We start from the raw sequence: 27456 nt of genomic DNA on the forward strand, positions 1-27456 counted from the left end.
TCCATTATGGTACATTTTCAGGAAAAAAATGTTCTGGTAAGGGGTTAATGAATCACATCCTTGGAGATAAGCTGCCACAGCTTCACTATGCCATTCGAAACAGACCACAGTGACAAACCTTCTTGCAACCACAAGTACTATATTGTCTGCTTTTAAACGGCACGAAGAACTCGCTATAATGTACCTAGATATTGAAGCTGCCTTTGACATCATCAATGTGTCGGCACTCCTCTGCTTACTTGAAGCCCACTATCTAACCCAAGGTAATATCCTCTGGTTCATAGCATCACTCCTCTGCAACAGGGTATTACAGATTGTTGCCCATAGACAATCGCACAAGAAGGCAATATCTGCTGATGTTCCACAAGGAGGAGTCCTATCTGGCTTGTTATTTACAGCCATTATCGCTCCTCTTGTCTGTAACAATGAGAAAATCATCATGTATGCAGATGATATAAAAATCTTAACACCTGTTGCTTCCAAGAATCACCTTGAGGCTACTGCATGTATCAATAATAGTCTCATTAACATTGCCTCTTACCTCAAACAGTATGGACTGTCAATCAATCCTCAAAAAACAAAACTAATGTTGTTTTCCCTCAAACATTCCCCTACAGTAATAGCCCCAACATTCAATGGAACTATAATATCTGCCTCCTACCCACACAGATTTGGGTATAGTATTTGACCTAAAACTTCACCTTTATGCTCATTTAGACGAGCTCACGTCCAGAGAAGCCTCTCTTCGATGGATAGCTAAACAGCAATTAATCTGTTAAGGATCCTCAGATAATTGGGAAATTCATTAGAACAGTAATTTATTCTCCACTCGTATGCTGCTGAAGTGTGGGCATCAACAGATACTACAATGAAGATGCCAATCCTCACTGCAGAATTCTGGCTCCTTAAATGGGCTAACCGGAAAGCTTGTCTCCCACAGAACACAACTACAACCTTAGCCACTTCACTGGGGATGCAGCAACTACCTGATATTATTGAAGTACAGTGACTGGTAGCCACAGTTTAGATGGTCACAGACCAAATCTTAACACCATCCATTTGGGATTCTTGTTAGTGGCAAATACCCAAGCCAGAACTTTGGTCGACCCTGATCTGCGTGAAGCATCGGAGACTTCATATCTCAGATCGCTTCCTTCCAAATCAAATGCTAACAGAAGTACAGCACCTCGATGCCAACTTGAATAAGTTCTGCACCAATAAAACTTATAGGAAAAAAGGTCTTAGCAGCTCGCTCGAATCACAGAAGCCAATAAGAACAAGCTTGTGCACCTCTTCACACCATCTGCCAAGCTCCCCTGTGTTACAACAAAACTGGTTTGCTACATGTGAGGACAGAGCTGCACTATACCCACGCATCTTTAAACAACAGTGCATCGATGCATCTCCATAGAGAAGGCATGCATGACTGCCATTCATGTATATTATTGTAAATTTCACCTTATGTGATGTAGCATGTAAATATAGTTAATACTGCATTATGTAAGTGATCATGATAACATTTTAGTTTTTTTAAAAATTTTCCTTTTTATATCGTTGTGTACACAATTATTTTACTCTGTGAGCCCTGGCTTTTACCCATGATGGGACAGTTGCAATTGTATTTATTTATCAACATTGTATTCATCTAGTTGCAATTAAAGATTCTCTCTCTCTCTCTCTCGTAATAATTATTAACACTAACTAAATTATGATTATGGCTAAGGGTTTCCTTACATTCTTTGCTGCCTCCTTTAATATAACTGGATAGATTCCATCCATCCCAGGTGCCTTTCTTATGTTTATCTTCAACAATTTCTCCTCCACTTTACTCTCAGTTATTATAAGATTATCTAGCTTACTGCAAGAGTTTAATACACCTGGAATTCCCCTCCCTGACCTCATGTGTGAATGTAGATGCAAAATATTCATTTAGTTTGTTAGCTACCTGAGCAGGATCATCAACAGTTGAACCATCGATATCAAGTTGACCAATCTGATTCATCCCCTTCCTTCCTTCTAGAGTTTACATAAGTAAAGAACCCTTTGCTGTTTTTCTTTGCATCCTTTGCCAAAGATTTCTTGTAATCTGCTTTTGCCTGTCTATCCTCCTTTGTGACTTTGATTAGAGACCAGCATATATCTACCATAGGCTTCTGTGTCACCTGTTAATTTATATGTATCCCATGCATTTTTCTTCTCTGCCACATGTCTCATTAGGCGCCGCCATAGCCAGGTGGGAAGGAGCAATATTGCGTAGCACACGCTTCTTGATTAGACAGGGGTTCGAGCCCGTCACCACCAAATACGGAGGATGCAGAAAGGTCAGGCAATGACCACCGCATATCCCGGAGCAACATGGCCTTAGTTGCTAATGCTCCTAAAAACAAAATAACAAACAACAAACAAACATGTCTCATTAGTTCATCTAACATAAAGGTTTAGGCCTAAACCTAGAACAGTATTTCTTAGTTGGTATGAAAAGCCTAGTTGACCAATCTAGTAGCTTCCAAGATTAATTCTTCCATCAGACAAATATCCTGATGGAAGAATGGTCAAATCTGGAACCATATTCTCTCAGATACCTAGTGGAAGCTATGCCATGATGTGTATAGGCTGTAATTCAGTCAAAAGGTGGTCCTACGAGACATTGAATAAATGTTTCTAATTTTTTGGATGGTGACTGTAGTATGGTTGTCAGACATTTACTTGAGGAATTATTTTTAGTGTCTGCAGTAGTTGCATATGACCTTTAACTTGCCTTTGTATGTTATGATGGAAGTATTTATTCATTAGTTTATTGTAGATCTAATTTAATATACTTAAAAAAGCTAACAGAATATGTTGTGATTAGGATATTTGGTCTGTAACTTATATCAAAACATTTTAAAAAATTAATATTTTCATTGTAGATTACAACAAACAAAAGAAGTACTTCAAAAAGGAATTGAAAAGCTGACTTATGAAATTGAAAGGTAAGATTTAGATTACTCCCAATGACTTATCATGAGTTATTTAGAATAAACAACTCATGATAAGTCATGACTGGAATTACTTTTAAATATTGCTTTCCCATACAGTCATTTGATTATTTGAGATTCCAGATTATCAGAGCAAATTCTGTGGATATAAAAAATGTTTCTAATAGGAACGAAAAAATATTTTACACATTAAGAAAAATGCCAATTTCTTGAAAAACTGCTGTTGTAAGGGTATATAGGTGACTTTTGCATGACAGTTTGAAAGAGTGGTTTGAGCTGAACGTTTAGTTAGTTATTTTGTGTGTTAATGCACATAGATGATGATTTTCACTGTATTGGGAAGACTAGAAAGTTCTGGAGGTTGGATGCCATTAAATCATTGACGGAGTGGAGAATGGCTGATTGAATGCACCCAAAGTCCCATTCTGTGTTACAATAAATAAACCTGTATCTGGGATTGATAACAACAAAGTAAAAGGTTAAATAACAAGGTAACACTTTTATAGCTCTTTCATTGATTTTATTATTAATCAATAATTTTCGGTTATACATGCAAAGAAATCAGAGGATTTGCTGTACAAGCCAAAAAAATCAACCCTCTTCCCATAGAATTTGAAAAGCCCTCATCCTCAAATACATGTGGAAACAATTTATTCCATTTGTTTAAAACTTACTGGTTAAAGGAAAATTTCCAGCAACCCAGTCTATAATTTCTCCCTTTCCCACTCACTTTGAAGCTAGTACAGTCGGTCCTCGTATAGCACGATAATTGTGTTCCTAGAAACCCTCGTGCAATGCAAAACCGTGCAATATAAATAACAGGTCCTGTAGTTGTAATAAAATACTTACGTATTTTATTACGACTATTACGTAATAAAATATTGCTAAGCTTTTGCTTCTATCGTAAGCAAATTTCTTTGTTTGCTTTTCTATCCAAACAGATGACAGCGGTTCCATCTCTTCCAATTCTTTGGGGCGCCTTCGTAGCCAGGTGGGAAGGAGCAGCAATGCGTAGCATAAGCTTCTTGATTAGACCGGGGTTCGAGCCCGTCACCACCAAATACGGAGGATGCGGAAAGGTCAGGGAATGACCACCGCATATCCTGGAGCAATATGGCCTTAGTTGCTAATGCTCCTAAAAACTAAATAACAAACAACAGCAATGCAAAACCGTGCAATATAAATAACAGGTCCTGTAGTTGTAATAAAATACTTACGTATTTTATTACGACTATTACGTAATAAAATATTGCTAAGCTTTTGCTTCTATCGTAAGCAAATTTCTTTGTTTGCTTTTCTATCCAAACAGATGACAGCGGTTCCATCTCTTCCAATTCTTTGGGGCGCCTTCGTAGCCAGGTGGGAAGGAGCAGCAGTGCGTAGCACACGCTTCTTGATTAGACAGGGGTTCGAGCCCGTCACCACCAAATATGGAGGATGTGGAAAGGTCAGGGAATGACCACCGCATATTCGTGGAGCAATATGGCCTTAGTTGCTAATGCTCCTAAAAACCAAATAACAAACAAACAAACAAACAATCCAATTCTTTGTGTCTTGATCTGATGGATTTTATTACACTTTGAGTTGTTCCTGCTATGAAAGTTGTTTTTATTTTCTCTGCATTTTTTATAATTCTCGGCGTTGCCTCATTTAGGCCTGTAGCACGTGCAATATCACATCTTTCATTTCACTCAGTGTTTCACAATTTCATATTTTTTCTCTGTTGACAGAAGCGGACTGGCCATAAGCTTTACCAGGGAAACCCTGGTGGGCCTTAGGCCAGTGTGATTCTGGCTATAAATGCTAGTATGAGGCCGGTACAAATTTTCCAGAGTAAGAATTTTTGACCCAGTTAGCCTCTGTCTATCGATATTCCTTTTCTTTTCCTCTCTGAATCTTCGCCACGATGCTTCCCTTTCACACCTTTTAAGTATTTTACTAATTTTTAGGGAATAAAGCACAATTACAAGAGGCCGCTGTAGCCTAGTGGTCAGGCGCGCAGGTGCATAAGTACACGTGCCTTGAGTGACCGAGGTTCAAGCCTGTGACTACTGAATACGGTGCTGTTTCTTGTATTCTATCTATCTATCTATCTTGTGAACTCCTCTGACCGTTTGGTTGTCCTGGAGTATAAACAGAAAATTTATTTTATTTATTTACAAAATGAGGAGGCATGCTTGATACATATAAACAAAGCTGCGCACGTGTAGCAACTGAATAAACAACCGTAAAGGCAGAGACACACTATTGACACCTCACTAACTCACATTTTACTAAAGCACATTTCTTAGGATTACTACCATAAAAACAATTTCCAGTTGCATTCATGCTAGTGGAATCTGTTATAAACGGGTAGTAAACTCGATCTAATTGCATTTGCGATAATACTGATAGCTGGAATTGTGTGGGTTTTTATGTTATTATGGTGAAATGTGTTTTTCCCCCTTCACTGATATAAAAAACATAAATACATTTTCAGAATCTTCTCTTCATTCCTGTCATGTTGCATTCAGTTGGGGTGATTCTGCATTCGACTGCTATTTCTTGTAAACACAGGCAAATCGTGCATAAGCAAATTTGGTTCATGTTATACACGATATAGCGTTCCCCTATTTATAAATCGGTATGATCAAATTCGTGTAATACGAGGACTGACTGTATTAGTATTAATGCAGTAGATTCTTGATTTTCCGGGATAGATGGTAAAAAACAAATCCCGGATAATCGATTTCCCGGTTAATCCAAAAATACAGAAGTCCCCGACAGATGTAAGAGATAGGTTTGGGGACTTCTTACTTTGTCTAGTTTTACGTAACTCGGGAATGACTAGTAACACATTGCTGCTATATTATTATTGACAAATCTGAATTCAGCGCGATACTTGTTAATGTTTGACCATTTTCATACATCCTTATTAGTTTAATTTTCTGATCCAAATCGATTGCTTTTCTTTTCTTGGTAGATTTACTAGTACTGCTGTCACTTATTCTCTTAGTTGGCACCATGAAAACGGTTAAAATGAAATTTTCTGTAAAGAACTTCACAGGGTTAAGGCAAAAACTCACAATTATCACCCCGCGCAAGCTCACATTTTATTAAAGCACATTTCTGGAGGTCACCAAAAAACAAAAACAATTTGCACTTTCCATTTTATTGGGTTTTTCTGTTAGTGCAATCTATTATAAATGGGTAGTAAACTCGATCTTATTGCATTTGCGATGATACTGATAGCTGGAATTCTGTGGAATTTTATGTTGCTATGGTGAAGTATGTATCCTCCCCCTTCACGAAAATCTTCAGTCATATTAAAAAAAACATAAATAATTGTAAGAATCTTCTCTTCTTTCCTATTTTTTTGCTTGTTGCTGCGATCTCACTTGTGGAATTCGTGCATGCCGTGATCATCGTTATTGATTGCTTATTATTATTATTTTTTTGTTGTTTTAAATTTTACAATCCTAAAAAAAAAAAAAAAAAAAAGAATAAAATCAAAAATTGAGTGAAAACAAATTTACATAAATACATAGTTACGTAATTCGGGGACTTACTATATCAAAAAATGTTCGGCAACCTACGTAAAAAATATGACTATAGATAAAAAAACTTACCACGTACTACTCATGTGTCCGATACAATGCTTCCCTTTATTTTTTGCGATGTCGATTTTATGAGACTTAACGGATGCACCGGTTTCAAACTTTTGAATAATTTCAGGTCTTTGTTTAACTGAAAGCGCAAATCTTTTGCGTTTACCCATCATTTTCGCCATTTCTAAACAAAAAAAAATTTCACTATAAAAAAAATTTAGACATCCCCAACATAAATAACGAAAGCAAAAATCTTCCCCTTCATCCTTGATGTAGTTACATCTTTAAATAAATCCCACGTTATACTGATCACTGCCACCTAGTGGTTCTTTTATTTGCAGATTCTTGCTGCATGAAGAATAACTGCTGATAATCAGATAAGAGTTTTACACTCTCTCTCTCTCTCTCTCTCTCTCTCTCTCTCTCTCTCTCTCTCTCTCTCTCTCTCTCTCTCTCTCTCTCTCTCTCTCTAACATGCTGCTGTAGAAAATAATCAAGTAAATGCACAAGTTTTGCTAGTGTGTGATTGACCAACCCATAAGTTCCAGCATCTGGAAAGTTTAAATCAACCATTATAAGCTTCTGATTTACTGACCCACTTTATTTTTCTGTGTAGTTATTCACTGTACTCATCACAGTCATTTGGCCTATAACACACTCCTCTCATTTTTGTTTTCCCAGTGCTTATGTCACAACAAACTGATTCAACATTGCTCTGGCTACCAATATCAACTGGATGCACTACTTTAGATTTTATGACTTTACAGCACTTAAAATCTATCAAATTTATTTACTATGCTCCTAGCATTGGTGTACTTTAAGTATACATGCACTTCTTGCTCTTAGTTACCCTATCACAGCCCATGTATTTCCTTGTTCCATGATGACCTACAGAAGGCTTGAAACCCCTGTTCCTTGCTTTCCGGGCTGCTGCTTGTTCCAATAGAAGCAGAATCACATTCACTTCTACCTTTGGTGATATATGTATTCAATCCCCTCTAAGGAACTTTGTTATGAAGTTCTGTATTTCAGTAACTGAGTACCTTATTTTACTCACATTTGTAGTCTCTTGTCATATGTGTGATCTTTAATTTATCTCACCAGGTACATTGCCATTTGCCATTCTTTGGACCTTTCAAGAAGGGGTGTGTGTGTGTGTGTGTGTGTGTGTGTGTGTGTGTGTGTGTGTGTGACAAATATGATTGCATATGTTAAGGTAAAGAACACATTGCATCCTCCTACTGACTATATGATGAGCTGTGACAATAAAGATCTTGGACTTGGTGTATTAAAATGAATGAGCACAAAGCAGTTTTATTTTTATTCAGAGTAATCACCACCAGATTAATGCATTTATTAAACTGTTCTAAAAGTTTCTGAAAAGAGTCAGCGAAAGCATCCAAAGAGATGATGTTCAATTTGGTAGTTATGATTTTCTTTATGTCTTCAACATCCTGTAATCTTTCTTTTGATAGTTTTCACCTTGGGAAAGAGGAAAAAGTCTGCTGGTGGTAGATTGGAAGTAGGGGAGATAGTTGATCTGTACAATGCCATTTTTTTTTTTTCTTGATCAGAAATGTCATCACACCAAGTGCAGAATGGGCAAGGGGCATTGTAATGCAACGAGAAGCAGCTGCATTTATCTTGAAGTTGCAGCCTCACCAATGAAATGCACTTCAGTAGTCTTTCAAGAACTTGTACATGGAATGCAACGTTTACTCTGTTCCCGTCAGGTATAGGTTCCTTGTGAATCACACCCTTTTTGTCAGAAAAGCATGATCAGCATCATCTTGATCCTGGACTTCTGTAAATAAACCTTTTTGGCGTTTGATGATGATCTTAAACTCCACTGCATGCTCTAAGTTTTTTTTTTTTCCTGGGTTGCAGTGAAACATCCAACACTCATCTCCAGTGACAGTACATTCGAGGAAATTTGAGTTGTCTTACTAATCTGGATGAAATCTTTGCATGATTACACTTTTTGTTGTTTCTGCTCATCTGTGAGGCACAGATTTTGCATTGACATTTCTTTTCTCTCAGTCTTCATGCAGAATTTGATATTCATAACCAACTCATCAGACATCATTCTGAGGGTCAAATGATGATTTTTTGCTTCAATTTTCTGAACTTTTTCAACTCTCTCCTCATTTCGAAAAGTTGGCGGATGCCACTTCTTGGTTCATCGCAAACATCCTCACATCTGTTTTTGAACTGCTTATACCATTGAAACACACTGGTATGAATTGATGATTTATGACCATAAACATTTTTAAGCATTTCATATATTTCATTGTTGCAGACTTTTCCAGTTTAATGAAAAATTTGGTATTTATTTGTTGCTTCATTGTAAAATCATAACAAGAAATGTTAATCCTACTAAGAATCTGTTACTTACAACCTGTCATCCTACTAGACAGTCTCTGTACTGACACATGTTGGAAGAATTTTGAAGTATAATATACCACTTGTGTATATTTTTGAACTCATTGAACATGATCACAACAGCACCAGTGCAGGAACTTTATTGCTGCACCTCTTATGTCAGTTAACAAGTTTTATAATTAGGTTTAACTTAATCACAAATAGACATTTATAGGTGAAACAAAAACTGCTAAAATATTATCAGTGTTGAATCACCCTTGCATGACTGAATCTGTGCACTCACTTACTACTTCCTTTACAATTGTTGGGTATATGCATCCTCCACGAGGAGGGGTCTTTGTGTGCATTTGTTCCCATTGATTTGACAATTTTTTTTTTTTTTTTTTTTTATCTGTTTCTCCGGCGCCTCCATAGCCAGGTGGGAAGGAGCAGCAGCGCGTAGCACACGCTTCTTGATTAGACCGGAGTTCGAGCCCATCACCACCAAATACGGAGGATGCGGAAAGGTCGGGCAATGACCACCGCATATCTGGAGCAATATGGCCTTAGTTGCTAATGCTCCTAAAAACCAAATAACTAACTATCTGTTTCTCCACTCCTCTTTAAATTTAGATGAACTTTTAGCCTCCACAAAAGTAGAGGCTATCATGGGTGAATATATCTGCAGTATTCAAGATGTTTCCTAACAACACTGGTAGACATCAGTTTTCTAATTCCGACTAGTCCCCGAAGGTAAAGACGCTGCCTGACAAGCATAGGTTGAGGGCAGTACAGATGTCCTCTGTGGATAGTGATGTTCTGCTTGTAGATCTGAGTCATTCACCAGTTTACAGCCTGCTGTCAAGAGGTTGAAAGTTCTTTAATTAGGTGAATGAACTCGCCGCTGTTAGTGACAGTGTGGGCTGTATTTCCCACTAGAGATGTAAGGAGTCGCGCAATATACTTAGACAGCTCACATGTAGGCACATTGCCGTAGGACACAATGGGCCGGAAAGGTACACCTGAATTGTGAATCTTAGGTAGGCCATAAAACTGTGGTAGTTGGCAGCCCATGGCATGCAGTAGCCACAGAGTCAATGCCAAAATTTTCCCAGATTCGAACCATGTGGAAACTAGTTTGTTGACGTTTGACTCTAGGTGTCCCAAGACTTTGATGGGTGGGTTGGTCACAGGTTCATAGACATTGGGGTCCTGTAGGAGGATGAGGGCTTTCTTCAGGTACTTTGGCTGGTTTAATATGGCAGTGTGACGTCCTTTGTCTGCGGGGAGTATGACAATGGAGTTGTCCTTTCTGATAGAGGAAAGAGCAGTGTACTGTTGAAGTTGGAGCAGACGGGCCGTGTGCATAGGAGGATGGAGGCTGTTTTGAAGTGGATCTCATTAGCAGCTTCTTCAGGGAGATTGGCTATGCCTGCCTCTACTCCCATGGCCAGCTGTGTGATCAGTGGCCTTGACGGTAAGACAGCGAACTTCATACCGGAGGTTAGAACGTTGAGCTGCTCAGATGTTAATTGCTTGCTGCCCAAATTCAAAATGAAGGAAGCATTATTGGTGGAACGGGTGTTCATTCTCGAGGAGTGAGCTTTTCTACTTAAATTCACAAACTTCTGTTGTTGTTGTGAACGGTAAGCATCAGAAATACAGTTAGCTTGGTGACAAAGAGTATGAATAAGGCTAGAAAATACCATTGGTGAGATCCTACTGCTTGCTTCCTGTAAGAGTTGATTTGTTAAAGCCGGTTCGCTGGATTTCGATGTGAAGATGACTAATCCACAATTTCAATGTTTGCAGGCTGAAGTTGAAACATGCACAATCCATGCGAATGTTGCTAAAGGGAGCCTTATAACAGAAGTCTTTAGGAATGATGCGGTTGGATTTGTATCTATGTGTAAAGCACAAATGTTGTCTGTTTTGAGCTAACGAGATGGTCTTCTATAGTACTGTACACATTGTGGCCATAAAAAGAACGCATAAATACAAATGGGCCTGTTGTATTGGATTCCATTGTGTAAGGAGATTAAATGATACTGTATATATCCAGTAATAAATTTAATGACAAATGACAAGAATGTAGCTTTCAGGGTAAAATGGACCCCTTCATCAGCAATATACTTGTCAGGCAGCATCATTACCTTCGGGGATTCCCTACACAAACAAGTGCACGGTACTGCTATGGGCGCCCATTGTGGCCAACATCACCATGGAGTAATTGGAGGAACAGATATTCCTGAGCCCGCCTGTACCTATTACAGTTTGGTGCAGATATGTCGATGACATCTTCACCATCACCACACGTGGTTCGGAGGAAACATTACTGGAGTATCTCAATTCTTTATCAGTATTCATCTAGTTCACTTTAGAATTAGAAGTAGACGGGTCCCTTCCATTCTTAGATGTTCTGGTAAAGCATGTGGGCCCACACCTGGAGACCTCAGTATACCGTAAGCCAATGTGGTGCTGGCAGTTTACCAACTACAGATCGGACCACACCCCTAACCATGTCAAGAGCACTGCCCACACTCTATTCTACTGAGCTTGGAGCCATTCCATCTCAGAGGAAGCTAGGTGAGGAATCTCGGTGCACCTAGAAAACTGACCTGGTCAATTGTGGTTATCCATTCCACATATTAAACAAGTGCTTGGGTAAAAACTGACCTGGTCAATTGTGGTTATCCATTCCACATATTAAACAAGTGCTTGCTACAAGTGCAAGAGCTCGCAATCCACCCTAGACCATCATCACCACATGACAATATGCCTACTGCCTGCATTCCCTACTATCTGGGCAAGTCGTGCCAGATTTCAAAAATACTCCGGGAATACTGCATAAAAGGCATGCAGCTACCTGGTAGGAAGTTACGTTCCCTGGTTTCTAACGTGAAAACTCCAGTCCCTCCTCTATTGTGTAGCGGAGTGGTATACTGTGTAACTTGCAAATATTGTGGCAGTTGCTACATAGGAGAGAGCTCGAGACGCCTTCAAGACTGCCTTGCAGAGCATGACAGATCAATTCACCTTGGTGACACTGACCACTCTGCAATTGCTGAACATTTCTGGTCGACCCACTGTAATCTTAACCCTAAACACAATTACGAAGTGATCAACCAATCCCGGCACTTCCGCCACTGCCTCTGGCTAGAGTCGCTCAACGTATCATGCAATTCAAGAACCATGAATCGCTACAAGGGCATAAGGCTACACCCTATCTTGGAAACAACTGTCTTGAAACTGGATAAATGCTGGCAGCAAACCCACAGAAGTTCGTGCACCAACAATGAGCAGCAATCTAGTAGTTGAATGTTCAATCTCACAGCCATGCACGCATCACAGCGTGCACAACTCTATCTATTAAATTTTGTCTCTAACGTCATTATTCTGTTAGAATCTGTATATTACTGATGATGGGGTCCATTTTACCCTGAAAGCTACATTCTTGTCATTTGTCATTAAATTTATTACTGGATATATACAGTATGATTAATCTCCTTACACAATGGAATCCAGTACAATAGGCCCATTTGTATTTATTTATTTTCATCTTTTGTCATAGAACATAATCTTCCTCTGAGAGTTGTGATGATCATGCAGGTACATTTTTCAGAAATATGTTTTCTGATAGTGAAATAGCAAAAAATTGCAATTGTGAAAGAACAAAACAACTGGCGTTGTTTTCGGGTAGGATAGAGGAAGAAGAGATAGTGATGGCTCTCAGAAATAGGCCATTCGCGATTGTTGAAGACGTCATTAATTAGAATGGTTTCAAGCTATATCCCATTATAGTATACTTTTGTAATAAAAAAAATTGTTCAAAGAGAAAGCAGCTGTTCTCATTGTTAGCAGTGGATGGTATTCTACAGAGTACAAAATTGGGCATCTTCTCCTGAACAAATTGAAAGCAGGTTGGACTCCTTCAAAAAAACTGAAAGCGTAAATATCAAAGTTGTATGCTGCAACAGAGATGGTGCAGACATCACTGCATTCAAAATGGCGTCACCTGTGAAGAAATCATTTGATGTTCTCAGTTATCATGGAACAAAATCAAGTGTTTTTGTTCCATCATATCAAGTTAAACTAAATTTCACTGAAATCCACCAACTCGAGACTCCATCATTAAGTCGTATAGGTAGTTTGTGGATCATGGTTGCATCTGCAAGGGCAAAAGCACAGTTTGTTCCAGTACAGAAGACATGACTGTAGAACATTACAGCAGGCGTATCTCAGGAGTCCCACAAATTAGTATTAGTATTAACAATGGCCACACGGTGCAAAGAAGCCAATTTTTCTTATGCTGCACCAGCCAAAAAAAATAAATAAATAATAATATTAAAAAAATAATAATAATAAATTAACAAAAATTAATATAAAATAAAATAAGAAGAAAAAATAAATAAGAGAAAAAAGGAAATGGGGTCATTAAGTGGCCTAGGGGTCCCTGCTTGACCATCTTCAGTTTTAAACTTTGTGTGAATGTTTAAAATCAGGTTTCAAATGAAGCTGTGCAAAATTTCAGTTCAAAATATAGTATGCTTGAGGCACCAGCACCTTTTTTGTGGAGGTCACTTGTGTTATGCGGAAGAAATCACAAAAAAATTTCAGAGTTTTAAGTGTTACTGTTGCACAGTGGTGAGAGGTAGTGCTCTGAAACCTGGTATACGTAGTTAACTTTTGGCAGAGAATGCAAAACTTTTGGTGTCCAGGGACTAAAAAAACCTTCACATTTTTTACAATGCAGTCAAAAATTGGCACCAAAAAGTTGTTGCGACAAATTTAAGCAACATTTTGAAAGTCATAACTTTAAAATAAAAACCTTTGGTACCTTCTACTTTGGACATTCCACTTACCAACTGCATGAATTCAGCCTAACTAAATATCAGCTCTTACACATGTTTTCTGGCTGAGATATTTTCCTTCAAAGATTGACTCAAATTTTGAAAGTCAAATTTTACCTATCTTATGGGGCAAATATCTTAATGTGGGACACTTTCAATTCTCTCGTTTCCACCACCGGAAAGAGCAGAGTTTAAGCTACAAGGATTATCATTTATCCATTTTGTGTCTTTGTACTTAAGGCCTTAAAATTAAGCCTAAACATCAAATAGTTTTATTTGCCATATTATTATTTTGTGATATCTTTTTTGTTGCAGAACACTTCCTTAATCCTGCCTAATTTAGAATAATCTATAAATAGAGCGTATTCTAGAAGAATACAGTAAACCCCTGCTATTCGCGGTATCTGTATTCGCGGTCGCTGATTTAATATAAAATGAAACCTAAAAAAAAAAATGTGAATTTTAAAGCGCTGTGAACATTTTCCGCCATAAAAAAACATGACATTAACGAATAAAATTGACATTAACGAATAAAATTGATGACATTAACGAATAAAATTGAGTTATTAGACAAAATTTCTAATGGTGAAAGTGTCTCCTCAGTGGCAAAACATTATAAAATCAATGAGTCAACGGTACGATCAATCAAAAAATCGGAAGAAAAAATCCGTCGTAGTGTCCGTGAAAACGCGCTAATTGCTTCAAAAATTAGCTCTAACTCGTGATGTTAAATTAGAAAAAATGGAAAAATTTTTACATCTGTGGATAGAAGACCGAACTCAAAATAAAATTCCGTAAAGTTCACTCATCATTCGTGAAAAGGCAACACTCCTTTATCAACACTTTAGCAAAACTGGTGATAGCACTGGCAGGATAAGGTTTTTAGCTAGCAAAGGTGCTGGTTTGAAAAATTTGTGTGAAATTTCTAATGAATATTACATTTAATATTAAATTGTTTCTTATTTTCATTTCGATGCCATATACTTGCATTTCACCATGTACTGTCTATGTACCTAGTCATATTATGAAGGTACATATAATACATACATAGACAAAATTTTAGACTAGTTTTTCTTATATATTTCATACTTTGGAACGGAACCCCTTTATTACTAAGGGAGCCATAACTGAGTATTCGCGGCATTTCTCAGGAACGTAACCCCCGTGAATAGTAAAAAAAAAAGTAAAGTGCAGCCATTATCAACCCACTGCAGGGTGGAAGCCTCCCCAACAATTCATGCTGAGGGAAATGGACCATAATCTGCCACGCTGGTCCAGTGCGGGTTGGCAGATCGACCGTATTCAGCAGGCAGGGGCTTGAACCCCGGTCTACTCAAAGAGCATGTGCTACTGCACTCCCGCTCCTGCCCACTCGGCTACGGACCCCCGTGAATAGCGGGGGTTTACTGTACTCAAGAATTATAGAATATTCTAGAATTCCAAAAAAAAAAAAAAAAACTTATGAACATCCTAGGGCTCTGGAATATTCTAGAATCATACAAAAAAAGTATAAATAGCTGATATTTAAACCGTGCTGTTAATTAATGTGTTTTATCTTCATGATGAACAGTTTGTTTATTTTGTCCCGCAATTTTTTATTGTTTGACTGTAATAAAGTTAAGTTTTCATTGGTTACAGAAACGTCTATTTATTAGTCAGCATGAAAGCCATGGAATCAGAAGATTTTGCTGGAGATAAGCTGGACTCATGCACCATCAGTCATATGGATAATTCTAAATGTCATGTGCTATCCTATGCAATAAAACTGGGTTAAAATTATTTAAAGAATTCGAATTTGAAGAACAACAGCTAATAGGTTGATGTTGTGGATTAAAACTGGGTGAAGAAGACAATTTGTCTACATCATGAAGCTTTGCTTTTGACAAAATTTGAATTTTTGCAGCGTTGGTGATGGTGAAAAAGAGTTTACAATCAATTGATTTGTCAGTGGCAGACTACCTGAAAGACCTAACAAAGGTAGACATAAAACTAGGCCAGAAGTTGTGCCCATCATGCCGAAAAAGTCTAACAGCCGAAAAGCAGCAACAGAAACATCAACTTCATCTGGATCAGACCATGATGACAAAATGCATGTGACTTGAACACAAGTTTGATGGCTATTGGTATTTCTCCTCTGAACTTTCAGCGAATGGCTAAGAGAGACTCACAAGGCTATGCCAAAAGGAAGTCAAGTACAAGATGTAATTGCCAGTAAAATTGGAACTATTGGTGGCTTGGATCCAAATGACATCATGGAGCCAAGTGCAAGTCATCAGTGTGGAAATTGTTTAGATTACAATGAGCTGCTGAATGAATTGAAAGAAAAGTTGATGGTATCAAGTCATTCAGAAATACTTCAAATATTAACACTAGCTCCAGTTAGTTGGTCCATAAAGAAAACAATGGAAGAGTTTAGTGTCTCCGAAAGAATGGTCAAGAAATCTAAAATACTTAAAGCAGAAGAAGGAATTACGGCCATACCTGGAAAAAAGCTTTCTGAGCAAGTAAAGCAAAAGGTGATGGAATTTTTTGAAGATGATGATTTAGTCGGATATGCCATGGAAAGAAAGATTACATTTACATTAGAAATGCAGACGGAATAAAAATGCAAATGCAAAGTTGACTACTACTCAGGAACTTGAAGGAAATGTTTATAACTTATCGAGATAGAAATGGATCTGACATTGGATTTTCTAAATTTTCTGAACTTCAACCCAAGTGGTGGGCCACAGTTGGTGCACCAGGAACACATTCTGTATGTGTATGCACAATCCATCAAAATTTCAGGTTAATGCTAGCAGCAAGTCCTGTTGAATGTGATTAAAAGGTTCTAATTGCTAAAACAGTCTGTGATTTGGAGTCAAAAGATTGTATTCTTCATCAGTGTGAAAAATGTCCAGGAATAGATGAATTAAAAAAGTTTCTAGAGAATATTTTTGAAAACAATGAACCAGAAGATATTGAATTCAAGCAGTGGATACACACTGACAGAGATACACCGGACACAAAGCAATTAACAACAGATTTTATTGAACAGTTCGAGTACAAAGATATTTAACCTTTCCTGTCATCACTACATTGCTAAACATCAAAGCTGCCATTTGAAGTCAACAAAGGAAAGCCTAATGACAGGAGAATTGGTCATCTTGATGGATTTTGCAGAAAATTATTCATTTGTTGTGCAAGATGCTGTTTAAGAGTTCCACTGGGAGAATAGCCAGGCTACATTGCATCCATTTGTCATTTATTACAAGGATGTTGAACTTCAGAATATACGTTTTTGCATAATCAGCGATTGCCTTCGACGTGACACAATTGCAGTGCATGTTTTTCTAACCAACTTAATTGAATATTTGAAGAGTTTCATGACAGCAATCAAGCAAATTTACTACTTCAGTGATGGTTCTGCAGCTCAATACAAGAATTTCAAGAATTTTATTAACTTGTGTCATCATCGGAAGGATTTTGATATCAGTGCTGAATGGAATTTCTTTGGCACTAGCTATGGCAAATCACCATGTGATGGAATTGGTGGAACAATAAAATGATTGGCAGCACGTGCAAGTCTCCAACACCCAATTGAAAACCAAATTCTGATACCAAGAAACATGTTTGAAATTTGTGACAAGCATGTGACTGGAATGAAATTCTGTTTTGTTTCTAAAGAGGAAATTGAGCAAGTAAGGCCATTTCAAAAGAAAAGATTCGTAGACGGTCATACTATTGCTGGAACAAGAGAAAATCACTTCATTCCTATCGATGCAAGACAGATTAGTGTTTGAAGAGTATGAAAAGACACACCATCATCATTTGTAGCTCATGTAGATCAGACTAGTGAAACCAATATTCAGTATGTGCCAATTGTTAATTTACAACCTGGCCAATACATTGCCTGTATTTATGACAATAATTGGTCTATTGGAATGTGAAATTTCATTTGAAGAACATGATGTATTGGTAAATTTCATGCATCCTCCTGGAGCAGCTTGATCATTTCACTGGCCTGCTAGACAAGATGTCTGCTGGATTCCTGAAAAACAAATTATTGCCAGTCTTCCAGCAAAACCAACAATGGGACAACAATATAGCTTGCCTGAAGTAGTAATATCAACCATCAATGAAAAATTCCAGTCCATTACGAAGCAGTGATTCAATATCTTCACACTCACTTGCTTATTTCAAATTGTATTGTGTTTTAAATAAATTTTGTTGCAGTTATAACTTCTTTCAAGCTTAGAAACCAAAAGAACATTATCTTTATGCTTGGAATCTTGAATAAAGACCACTTTTCAAGCTTGGGAACTTGCACTAAAGAAACCCATGCAATTTCTTTTCTTGCCATTTGCACCCCCACCCCCCCATTGTAAAAAATACAGATCTTTTTGTGCATTAGCAATATATCCTTTTTTCGTAAACCTTTTTCACTCTTGTAAATGCAATAGTTCTGTCCTTATTGGGATGTGAAACTTCACCATCAAATAAGTACGCAAATATTATGTGGAAAATATGAAATGTTTAAGGCCATTTTTTTAGACCTTAAATGGCAAGTACAACTGAAAAACCATGATTCTTGTTGCTCAAAACCTGCTCTTTCCATTGGTGGAAAAAACAAGAGAATTGAAGATATTTTTGGTATTTGGTATGTTGGGGATCTAACGATTCCTGGGATTTCTCCCATCTTCGCATACATCAACCGGTGAAATACCACCATTTTGCTTATTGGAGGCTTGAAGTGGTGAAACCCATGTTTAGTCTCTAGAGCAAAGTTTCTGGCATCCCCCCCCCCATACTTCTCCTTCAACTCATGCATGGTACTAAGTACTATATGTTTTGATACCTTTCGTGTTTGGGGTTTTCATAAAAAAAAAAAAAATGTTCTCTGTATTGGTCAAGCCAGAGATTTAAAAGTGTGTGGGATATGTAGTGTGTTGTGCCCATTGTTCATCTGCCCTGTTAGCTGCCAGGCCCCTAGTGGGGGCCGACATTACCAATACCAACCACGGGGAGGCTGGCCGGGTGTTAGCAGTGATTGAATCAGTACTGTGGCATGTCCTGCCACCTACTTTCCTGGGATTTCAGTGGCTAGAACCAAAATAAATAAAATAAAAATTTGAAAAATAAATAGTCACAAGGATGTTTTATTGCAATTTGGGGTTTTGCTTTAGCATTAGTAGAGGCATATGATGCAAGAAAGCAAGCTTATTCAGCATCAGCCAAAAAAAAAAAAAAAAACACACACCACTCCCATTTCACCCCTCCGTTCGTTCGAAATACCTGTCCAGTTGAGCTTAAAATTTGTTTAGGCTATCAACTTCAGCAACAAGTGATGGAAGTCGGTTCCACCAACCAACCACCCGCTGGCCGAAGGCAAATTTCCGCACATCGATCCGACATCCGTCCTTCCTCAATTTGAATTTATGCCCTCTGAGGTGATTATTCTGAGCAGGATGAAGAATCCCATTCGCATTGAGCTTGCTCAAACCATTCAAAGCCTTATACACCTTTATCAGATCACCTCGCCGGTGCCTAGTCTCCAGACTCTGTAATTTGCAAAACTTAAGCCTTTCTTCGTAAGAGCAACCCTTTGTTCCATTCACTAATCTTGTTGCCCTTCTCTGTACCCGTTCCAGCAGCTCTACATCTTTCTTGAAATGAGGCCTCCAGACCTGTATATAGTACTCAAGATGTGGCCTAACCATTGCCTTATACAAGGGAATAATCACCTCCTTATCCCTGCTAGAAAAATTCCTGTATATCATTGACAAGACACCATGAGCTACTCTTGCAGCTCGTCTGCACTGCTCAGAGAACTTCATATCTGCCTGCACAATTACCCAGGTCCTTTTCATTCTCCACCACTGTCAGTGTAGTACCGCAGAGTTGATACGTTGCTCTGGGGTTACTGTTTCCCATATGTAGTACTTTACATTTGTCAATGTTAAACTTCATTTGCCACCTCTCAGCCCATCTGTTCAACCTTTCCAGATCCTGTTGCAGCAGCATAGCGTCAGTAGTGTCCTTAACAACCCTGCCAACCTTTGTATCATCTGCAAACTTGGACATTAAACTTGATATCCCATCATCAATATCATTCATAAACACCAAAAACAACAACGGACCCAACACTGAACCCTGAGGAACTCCACTAATAACATTAGTCCACGTTGAGCAGTGTCCATTGATTACCACTCTCTGTCTTCTGCCACTCAACCATCCCCTTATCCATAGCAGCAATTTGCCTCCAATGCCACACTGCTCCAATTTGTGCAGCAGTCTTCCATGTGCAACAGTATCAAAAGCCTTTCTAAGATCCAAATATGTAATATCAAAGTTATTCCCTGCATCCAGTTCTTTTGTGACTACATCATAGTATCCAATCAAATTGGTCAGGCAAGACCTGCCCTTAACAAAACCATGCTGTGTCTGAGCTATAACTGAATTCTTGTCTAGATGATCCTGCAGTGCTTCTTTAACCAGTGCCTCCATTAATTTACCTGGAACAGAAGTTAAACTAACAAGTCTATAATTACTTGTGTCCGCCTTTGACCCTCCTTTGTGAATTGGGGTTACATTTGCACATCTCCAGTCTATGGGTACCTCCCCTGAGTCCAAAGAAGCTCTCATAATTATGGCTAGGGGTTTGCTTACTTCCTTTGCTGCCTCCTTTAATATAACTAGATAGATCCCATCCACCCCAGGTGCCTTTTTTATGTTTATCCTCAACAATCTCTCCTCCACTTTCCTCTCACTTATTATAAAATCATCCAGCTCACTGCCAATGTTTACTTTACCTACATCATTCTCCTTCCTGAATAACTCCTCATGCGTGAATGTAGATGCAAAATACTCGTTTAGATTGTTAGCCACCTGAGCAGGATCCTCAACTGTTGAACCATCAATATCCAGTGGACCAATCTGATTCATCCCTTTCCTTCTTGAGTTTAAATATGTAAAGAACTCTTTTCTGTTTTTCTTTGCATCCTTTGCCAAGGATTTTTCGTAGTCTGCCTTTGCCTGCCTAATCTCCTTTGTGACTTGGTTACAGACCAACTTATATCTATCATAGGCTTCCATGTCACCCATTAATTTGTATGTATCCCATGCATTTTTCTTCTCTGCCACATGTCTCATTAGTTCATCTGACAACCATTTAGGCCTAAACCTTGAACAATATTTCTTAGTTGGTATGTAAAGCCTGGTAGCCTCCAAGATTAGTTCCTTGAATGCTTCCCATTTTGAGTTTGCTGTTGGTAACATCATCAGTTGGTCCCATTGTATAGAATTTAAATACTGTCTCAGACAATCATAGTCGCCTTTACGAAAACAAAAACCCTTCCCTTTACCTCTGATGGTAGTTACCTCCTTGAGTAAATCCCACTTCAACACACTGTGATCACTGCCACCTAGTGGTTCATTTATCTGCAGATTCTTAATGCATGAAGAATCACTACTGATAATCAGATCAAGAGTATTGCTCCCTCTTGTTGCCTCACGAACATGCTGATGTAGAAAACAATCATCCAATAAATCCACAAAAGCCTTGCTAGTGTGCGAGTGACCAACCCACAAATTCCAGTCAATATCTTGGAAATTAAAATCCCCCATTATAAGACTCTCTGATATACTGGCCCACTCTATTTCCCCTGTACAATATCTTATTATACTCATCAGAGTCATTAGGCCTATAGCACACTCCTACTCTCAATTTTGATTTCCCTATGCTTATGTCACACTAAACTGACTCGACACTGCCCTGTCCATCGATGTTGACTGGCTTCACTTCCTTGGACTTTGTTTCTTAACTAATAGCATAACCCCTCCTCCCCTCCTGTCCTGTCTATCCTTTCTATACACATTGTATTCCCCAAATTTCAGTTCCGCATTACTTCCCCTCGACGTGGGCACCTGTACGTGGTGAGGGGACCTCCCAGTGACACTGCTGGACTTCCAGACTAGCATCACTGGGATCCAACGCCCACAGCCCAGGTTCCAGGCTTACATCAATGGAATCTGGCGTGTTTGCCGTGCGCTGCGACCCGTGGAAATTCGGAAAGGGGGATCCTGGTGGTTGAGGGGCCCAGCTTCAATACACCACTTTGGCCCCTGCTTCGACAAGACGAGTGGTCCTGGAAACCTGCCTAGGATCAATCGGCTAGTAGGCTCGCCTGCGAGGGTCGCCCTCATGGTCCGAGGGACAGGATTCAGGCTGGCGGCGGTGCGGGTATAGTGTCTGGGTAGCCCTGGCGTCCCACTCCCGAGCGCATTTATTGCATGCCGGGCAGTGGGCGTCCCTTTGGGCTCCGTGGTGGGTGGGGAGCCTGGGCACTGAACAACTTAAAAAACTCAATGAATCCTGATAAACTTATTTCTTCAGGGGCCCCAACCCGGTCCCTATCTGAAAATATAGACACTGACAGCAATATTGCTTCAAAGGGGCAGCGGACTGAATTACCATCAGGTCCTATCCCGCGGTTTTTAATAATGCACTCCACCAATGAAAAACCGATTGGAAAAATGTCACCTTTCTTTATACAGAAAGGGTTAGATGGGTTAGTAGGTACACCCAAGTCAGTTAAGAGGCTCCGTCTGGGGACCTCTTGATTGAAACAAAAAATGACAGGCAGTCCGAGCATCTACTCCGAGTAACATCAATCGGAGGAATCCCTATAACAGTGACACCACACAGAACACTCAATTCATCGAGAGGTGTCATTTCGGAGTGGGACCTTCTTGATGTAACCGAGGAGGAAATCTGCTCCGAATTAAAACCACAGGGAGTTACTGCCGTCAAGAGAATTACTGCGCGAAGGGATGGAAAAATTGTTAAAACCAACTGTTCAGTGCGTCCATACGTTCCAAACCCTTTACGGTGTTTTAAATGTCAGAAGTATGGACATTCTCAAATGGCCTGCCGTGGAGTCCTTGCATGCGCTCGATGCGGTGCAAAGGACCACGAAACAACAGCATGTTCAGCCGCAAAACCCACCTATATTAACTGTGAAGGCGAACACCCGGCCTACTCACGAGCATGCCAGAGGTGGAAAGAAGAAAAAGAGATTCAACGGCTGAAGGCAGAGCTTAACATATCATACCAGTAGGCAAGGAAATCGGTGAAACCCCTGAATATCAACAAACCTACCTACGCCCAGAAGGTAGCAGGGAGATGTTCCGTCGGAACTCAGACGGACATGACCATTCCTCCAAAGGAGTCTTTCACTCCCATCGCGCGGTATCTCTTAAGTTCTCAAAAACCTGCACAAAAGGAACAATCAGCTGCCACTCCTATATCGGTACCTCCTAATGCTCCACAAGTAACAAAGATAATTATGAAAGAAAATAATAAGAAAGAGGAAGTCCCCCCCCCTAGTACCCAAGAAAAGATGGATGTGGAGCAGAAGGAGGTACCCGAAGGTTCAGATTTGGAATTCTTTGCGGAGGAGGAAATGGACACGGGACAGCGTCCATTCTTCCCCAAAAAAGACAAATCCAAGACTGATAAAAGTAAGCCCTCAGCACCTCGGAAGCCGCCTAATGGACCCACCAAGTCAAAATAATGGCTAAATTCCTACAATGGAATTGTCGTGGATTCCGGCGAAATATTGATGACATCAAGGCCCTCCTGCAAAAACACGAGCCAGTTTGCTTTTGCTTGCAGGAGACATATCTAAAGGCAAATGATGATCCCACCATGCACAACATCACAGTTTTTCGAAAGGATAGAATTGCGGATGGCTCTGTACATGGGGGAGTGGCTATCCTTGTGGGTAACCAGACCCCAGTGCAGCCCTTGCTAATTACAACCAGCATAGAGGCTGTTGCAATTCGCCTTTCAGTGGGATTTCTATTAACTGTGTGCTCCATTTATTTGCCACCTGGGACTGACATCTCCCAGGCAGACCTTGATGATCTTCTAACGCAGCTGCCTCCCCCTTTCTTACTTCTCGGGGATTTTAACGGACATAACACCTTGTGGGGTAGTGCTAACATCAACGGAAGGGGACGAGTCATAGAGCGTATTCTCAATGACAATGACCTTTCCCTTCTAAATACTGGAAAAAACACCTTCTTCCACATGCCTACCCGTACTTCTTCTGCCATTGATCTCTCTATCTGCTCCCCTTCTCTACTCCCTTCACTCACTTGGGAAGTGGAGGAGAATCCATACGGAAGTGATCACTTCCCTGTGATAACCTCGTTACACCGCGGGAGGCCATGTCTTCCCTTCAGGTTACCACGGTGGAAGATTGATCAGGCTGACTGGACTGCCTTCCAACATCAGGCAAATTTTAATCTTAGCACAGTCAGTCAAGAGCCTATCAATGATGCAGTTAAGTACATCACAGAAAATATTGTCCAAGCAGCTGCGAATGCTGTTCCAAAAACATCTGCCCGGTTTCCACCATTTCCCAAACCTTGGTGGAATTCACAATGCACAGCAGCAAAAAAGGCTCAAAACAAAGCGTGGGGGATATTCTGCCGATATCCTACCACGACCAACCTTATAGCCTTTAAACGTGCACGAGCCAAAGCACGATATATCCGCCGTCAGAGTCAAAAGGAATCGTGGATCCGTTTTACATCATCTATTAACCAGTCTACCAACTCTAAGGTAGTCTGGGATAAAATCCGGAAAATGAAGGGAAAGTATACATCTCACCCTTCTTCAATCCTAGATTATAATGGATGCGCTATTGCAGATCCAACTGCAATAGCCAGTGCTCTTGGGGAAACATTCTCTAACATCTCTGCAACATCTTCGTATTCCCCAGAGTTCCTGTTCCTGAGACATAAACTGGAAAAACAAGCACTTAATTTTAAGACTAAGGGCCTCTATCCCTACAACGGGGCATTCACTATAGAGGAACTGAAAAGAGCCCTCGCTTTTTCCAAAGCAAGTGCCGTTGGACCAGATGGCATCCATTATGAAATGATTAAACATCTTTCACCAAAATCTATGGATTGTCTGCTCCTTCTGTATAACAGAATCTTTACTGAAGGGCAGTTTCCGGACTCCTGGCGAAAGGCAATCGTTCTTGCCTTTCCTAAGCCAGGAAAGGATCGAAAAGTCACCACCAATTATCGTCCTATTGCTCTGACTAGCTGTCTGTGCAAAATCCTGGAGAGAATGGTTAATTCTCGTTTAATTTGGTATCTAGAAACAAATGACCTTCTCTCCAACATCCAGTGCGGCTTCCGAAGGAACCGGTCCACTTTGGACCATCTTATTAGATTGGAAGCATCCATCCGGGATGCTTTCCTAAAACGTTAACACTTGGTGTCGGTGTTCTTTGACATGGAAAAAGCGTATGACACAACTTGGAGATTTGGCATTTTAAAAGATTTACATAACCTAGGCCTAAGAGGACATCTCCCCTTTTTTATTCAAAACTTTTTCGCCAAACGATCGTTCCAAGTTCGTGTGGGATCCTCACTCTCTCGCTCTTTTAACCAAGAGGAGGGAGTACCGCAAGGATCAGTATTAAGTGTCACGCTTTTTGCCATCAAAATAAATTCCATCACAGAACAACTTCCTCCAACTGTAAACAGTGCCCTCCATGTTGATGACTTTAGCATTTTTTGCCAGTCGTGCAACATGAGGGTTATCGAAAGACAACTGCAGAAAGCCATTGATAGTCTCAATTCCTGGGCACTTGCTAATGGCTTCAGGTTCTCGCTGGAGAAGACCGTTTGCGTACACTTTTGTCGCAAGCGTAATCTTCATCCTGAACCTGAATTAAGCCTCGGACAAAATGCTATTCCAGTAGCTGCGAACACAAAATTCTTGGGACTCATATTCGATAAAAAATTGACGTTTTTGGATCATATTCGTCAACTCCGCACAAAGTGCACAAGAGCCCTTAATATGCTCCGCTCGCTCTGCTCCTTATCTTGTGGTGCAGACCGATGCACCCTTCTACGGCTTTACCGTGCACTTGTGCAATCCAAATTAGATTATGGGTCCCAAGTATATTCTTCAGCCAGAGACAGTGTACTTCGATGGCTGGATCCTGTACGTATCGCTACTGGAGCATTTCGAACATCTCCTGTCCAGAGTTTATACGTAGGAGCAAACGAACCACCGTTATCGTTTCGACGTAAGCAGTTGTCTTTAAAGTACGCTTTAAAACTGAAATCCCTGCCAGACCATCCTACGTGGCCCTTCGTTTTTGAGCCACGATGGGAAAACTTGTACAATACCCGTAAGACTGCCAATCGTCCTTTTGGTATTCATCTCCAAGTTCTACTCAATGAACTTAATATCAAGGTAGACAAGGTTGCCCAAACATCAAAGCAACCCTTTCCACCCTGGCATGCTCGTGTTCCGGCATGCGACTTGTCGCTTAGAAACCGGGCAAAGTCGGACGCGCCATCATGTGTCTACCTGCAGCTTCATTCAGCACACCGAACTGAATATTCCGACTTCGCGCCAGTCTACACAGACGGTTCGAAGTCAGAATCATATGTGGGATCTGCTGCTGTCTTTACAGACAGCACTATATCAGAGCAGATTCCCTCTGAATGCAGCATATTTACTGCAGAGCTGCACACTGTAGAGTTAGCCTTGGATCATATTAGTAAATGCCAATACCAGCGGTTCATTTTATATTCAGACTCTCTTAGCATGTTACAGGCTTTAATATCTGTGAGGTATAATCCCCATCCAGTTCTGTCTAGCATTCAGCAGAAGATTCACGTTCTCCATGAACGCGAATATGACATCCGCTTCTGCTGGATTCCCAGCCACATTGGGATTAGGGGAAATGATTTGGCTGATGCCGCAGCCAAATCAGCAATTCCCAATAATAACCGCTGCCTGTTAGTCCCCTATACAGACTACAGGCAAATAGTACATCAAAAGGTACATTCCCAATGGCAGGATTCATGGAATAGACAGTCTGCCAATAAATTATATCGTATAAAGCCTGTAATTGAACCATGGCAGTCTAGTCTGCGCAGGAATCGTAAGGAGGAAGTTGTTCTAGCTCGTCTCCGCATAGGACACAGTCATCTAACACATTCTTTTCTGCTGAGGGCAGATGACTGTCCTATGTGCGAACAATGCGACACCATTTTATCCATTGAACATATTTTATGTGATTGTACCAGTTTTAGAAATGCTCGTTTTACCGCTTTTAATCATCTGACTGAGCCCTATACACTCAGTCAGATTTTATCTGACAATGACCATGTGTCTGCTATTTTTAATTTTCTAAAATCAGTAAACCTTTTTACTAATATTTAAAAAAAAAAAAAATCTTATTGTTATTTACTGATATTTGTCTTTTACAATCTATACTTGCTTTTTTACCCGGACTTAGCGACCTAATTCTTTAGGTCACTGAAAATTTTACTTTTTATAACAAGTTTTTGGCGCATTATAGCCTTAGTTGCTGATGCGCCAATAAAACCCTATCAACCAACCAACCAACCACATTACTTATATCTGTGTGACACCACGTCTCTGATATCCCAACAATATCTGCCTTTGATGTTTTGAGCAATACCTCAAATTCATCAAATTTATTTACCAAACTCCTAGCATTGGTGTACACGCAGGTATACATGCACCTGTTTCTATTCTTAGCTACCCTAACACAACCCATGTGTTTACTTGTACCGCAATGACTCCCAGCAGTCTGTGAAATATCCTGCATCTTGTTTTTCAGGCTTCTGCTCATT

The 27456-nt window shown here is 39.8% G+C and overlaps 1 protein-coding gene across 2 annotated transcripts in view; it reads left to right on the forward strand.

The window, feature by feature from the left end:
* LOC150083222 (charged multivesicular body protein 7) overlaps nucleotides 1-27456 on the forward strand; it is a 266289-nt gene that overhangs the window by 93630 nt on the left and 145203 nt on the right. For both annotated transcript variants that reach the window (XM_090377112.1, XM_090377114.1), the window contains exon 5: nucleotides 2910-2972. In XM_090377112.1, coding sequence (XP_090233238.1) covers nucleotides 2910-2972 — 63 coding nt within the window. The remainder of the gene's footprint in view (nucleotides 1-2909; nucleotides 2973-27456) is intronic.

This window comes from Mastigoproctus giganteus, chromosome 7, assembly GCF_048544385.1.
Source record: "Mastigoproctus giganteus isolate SK-2022 chromosome 7, ASM4854438v1, whole genome shotgun sequence".
NCBI lineage: Eukaryota > Metazoa > Arthropoda > Arachnida > Uropygi > Thelyphonidae > Mastigoproctus > Mastigoproctus giganteus.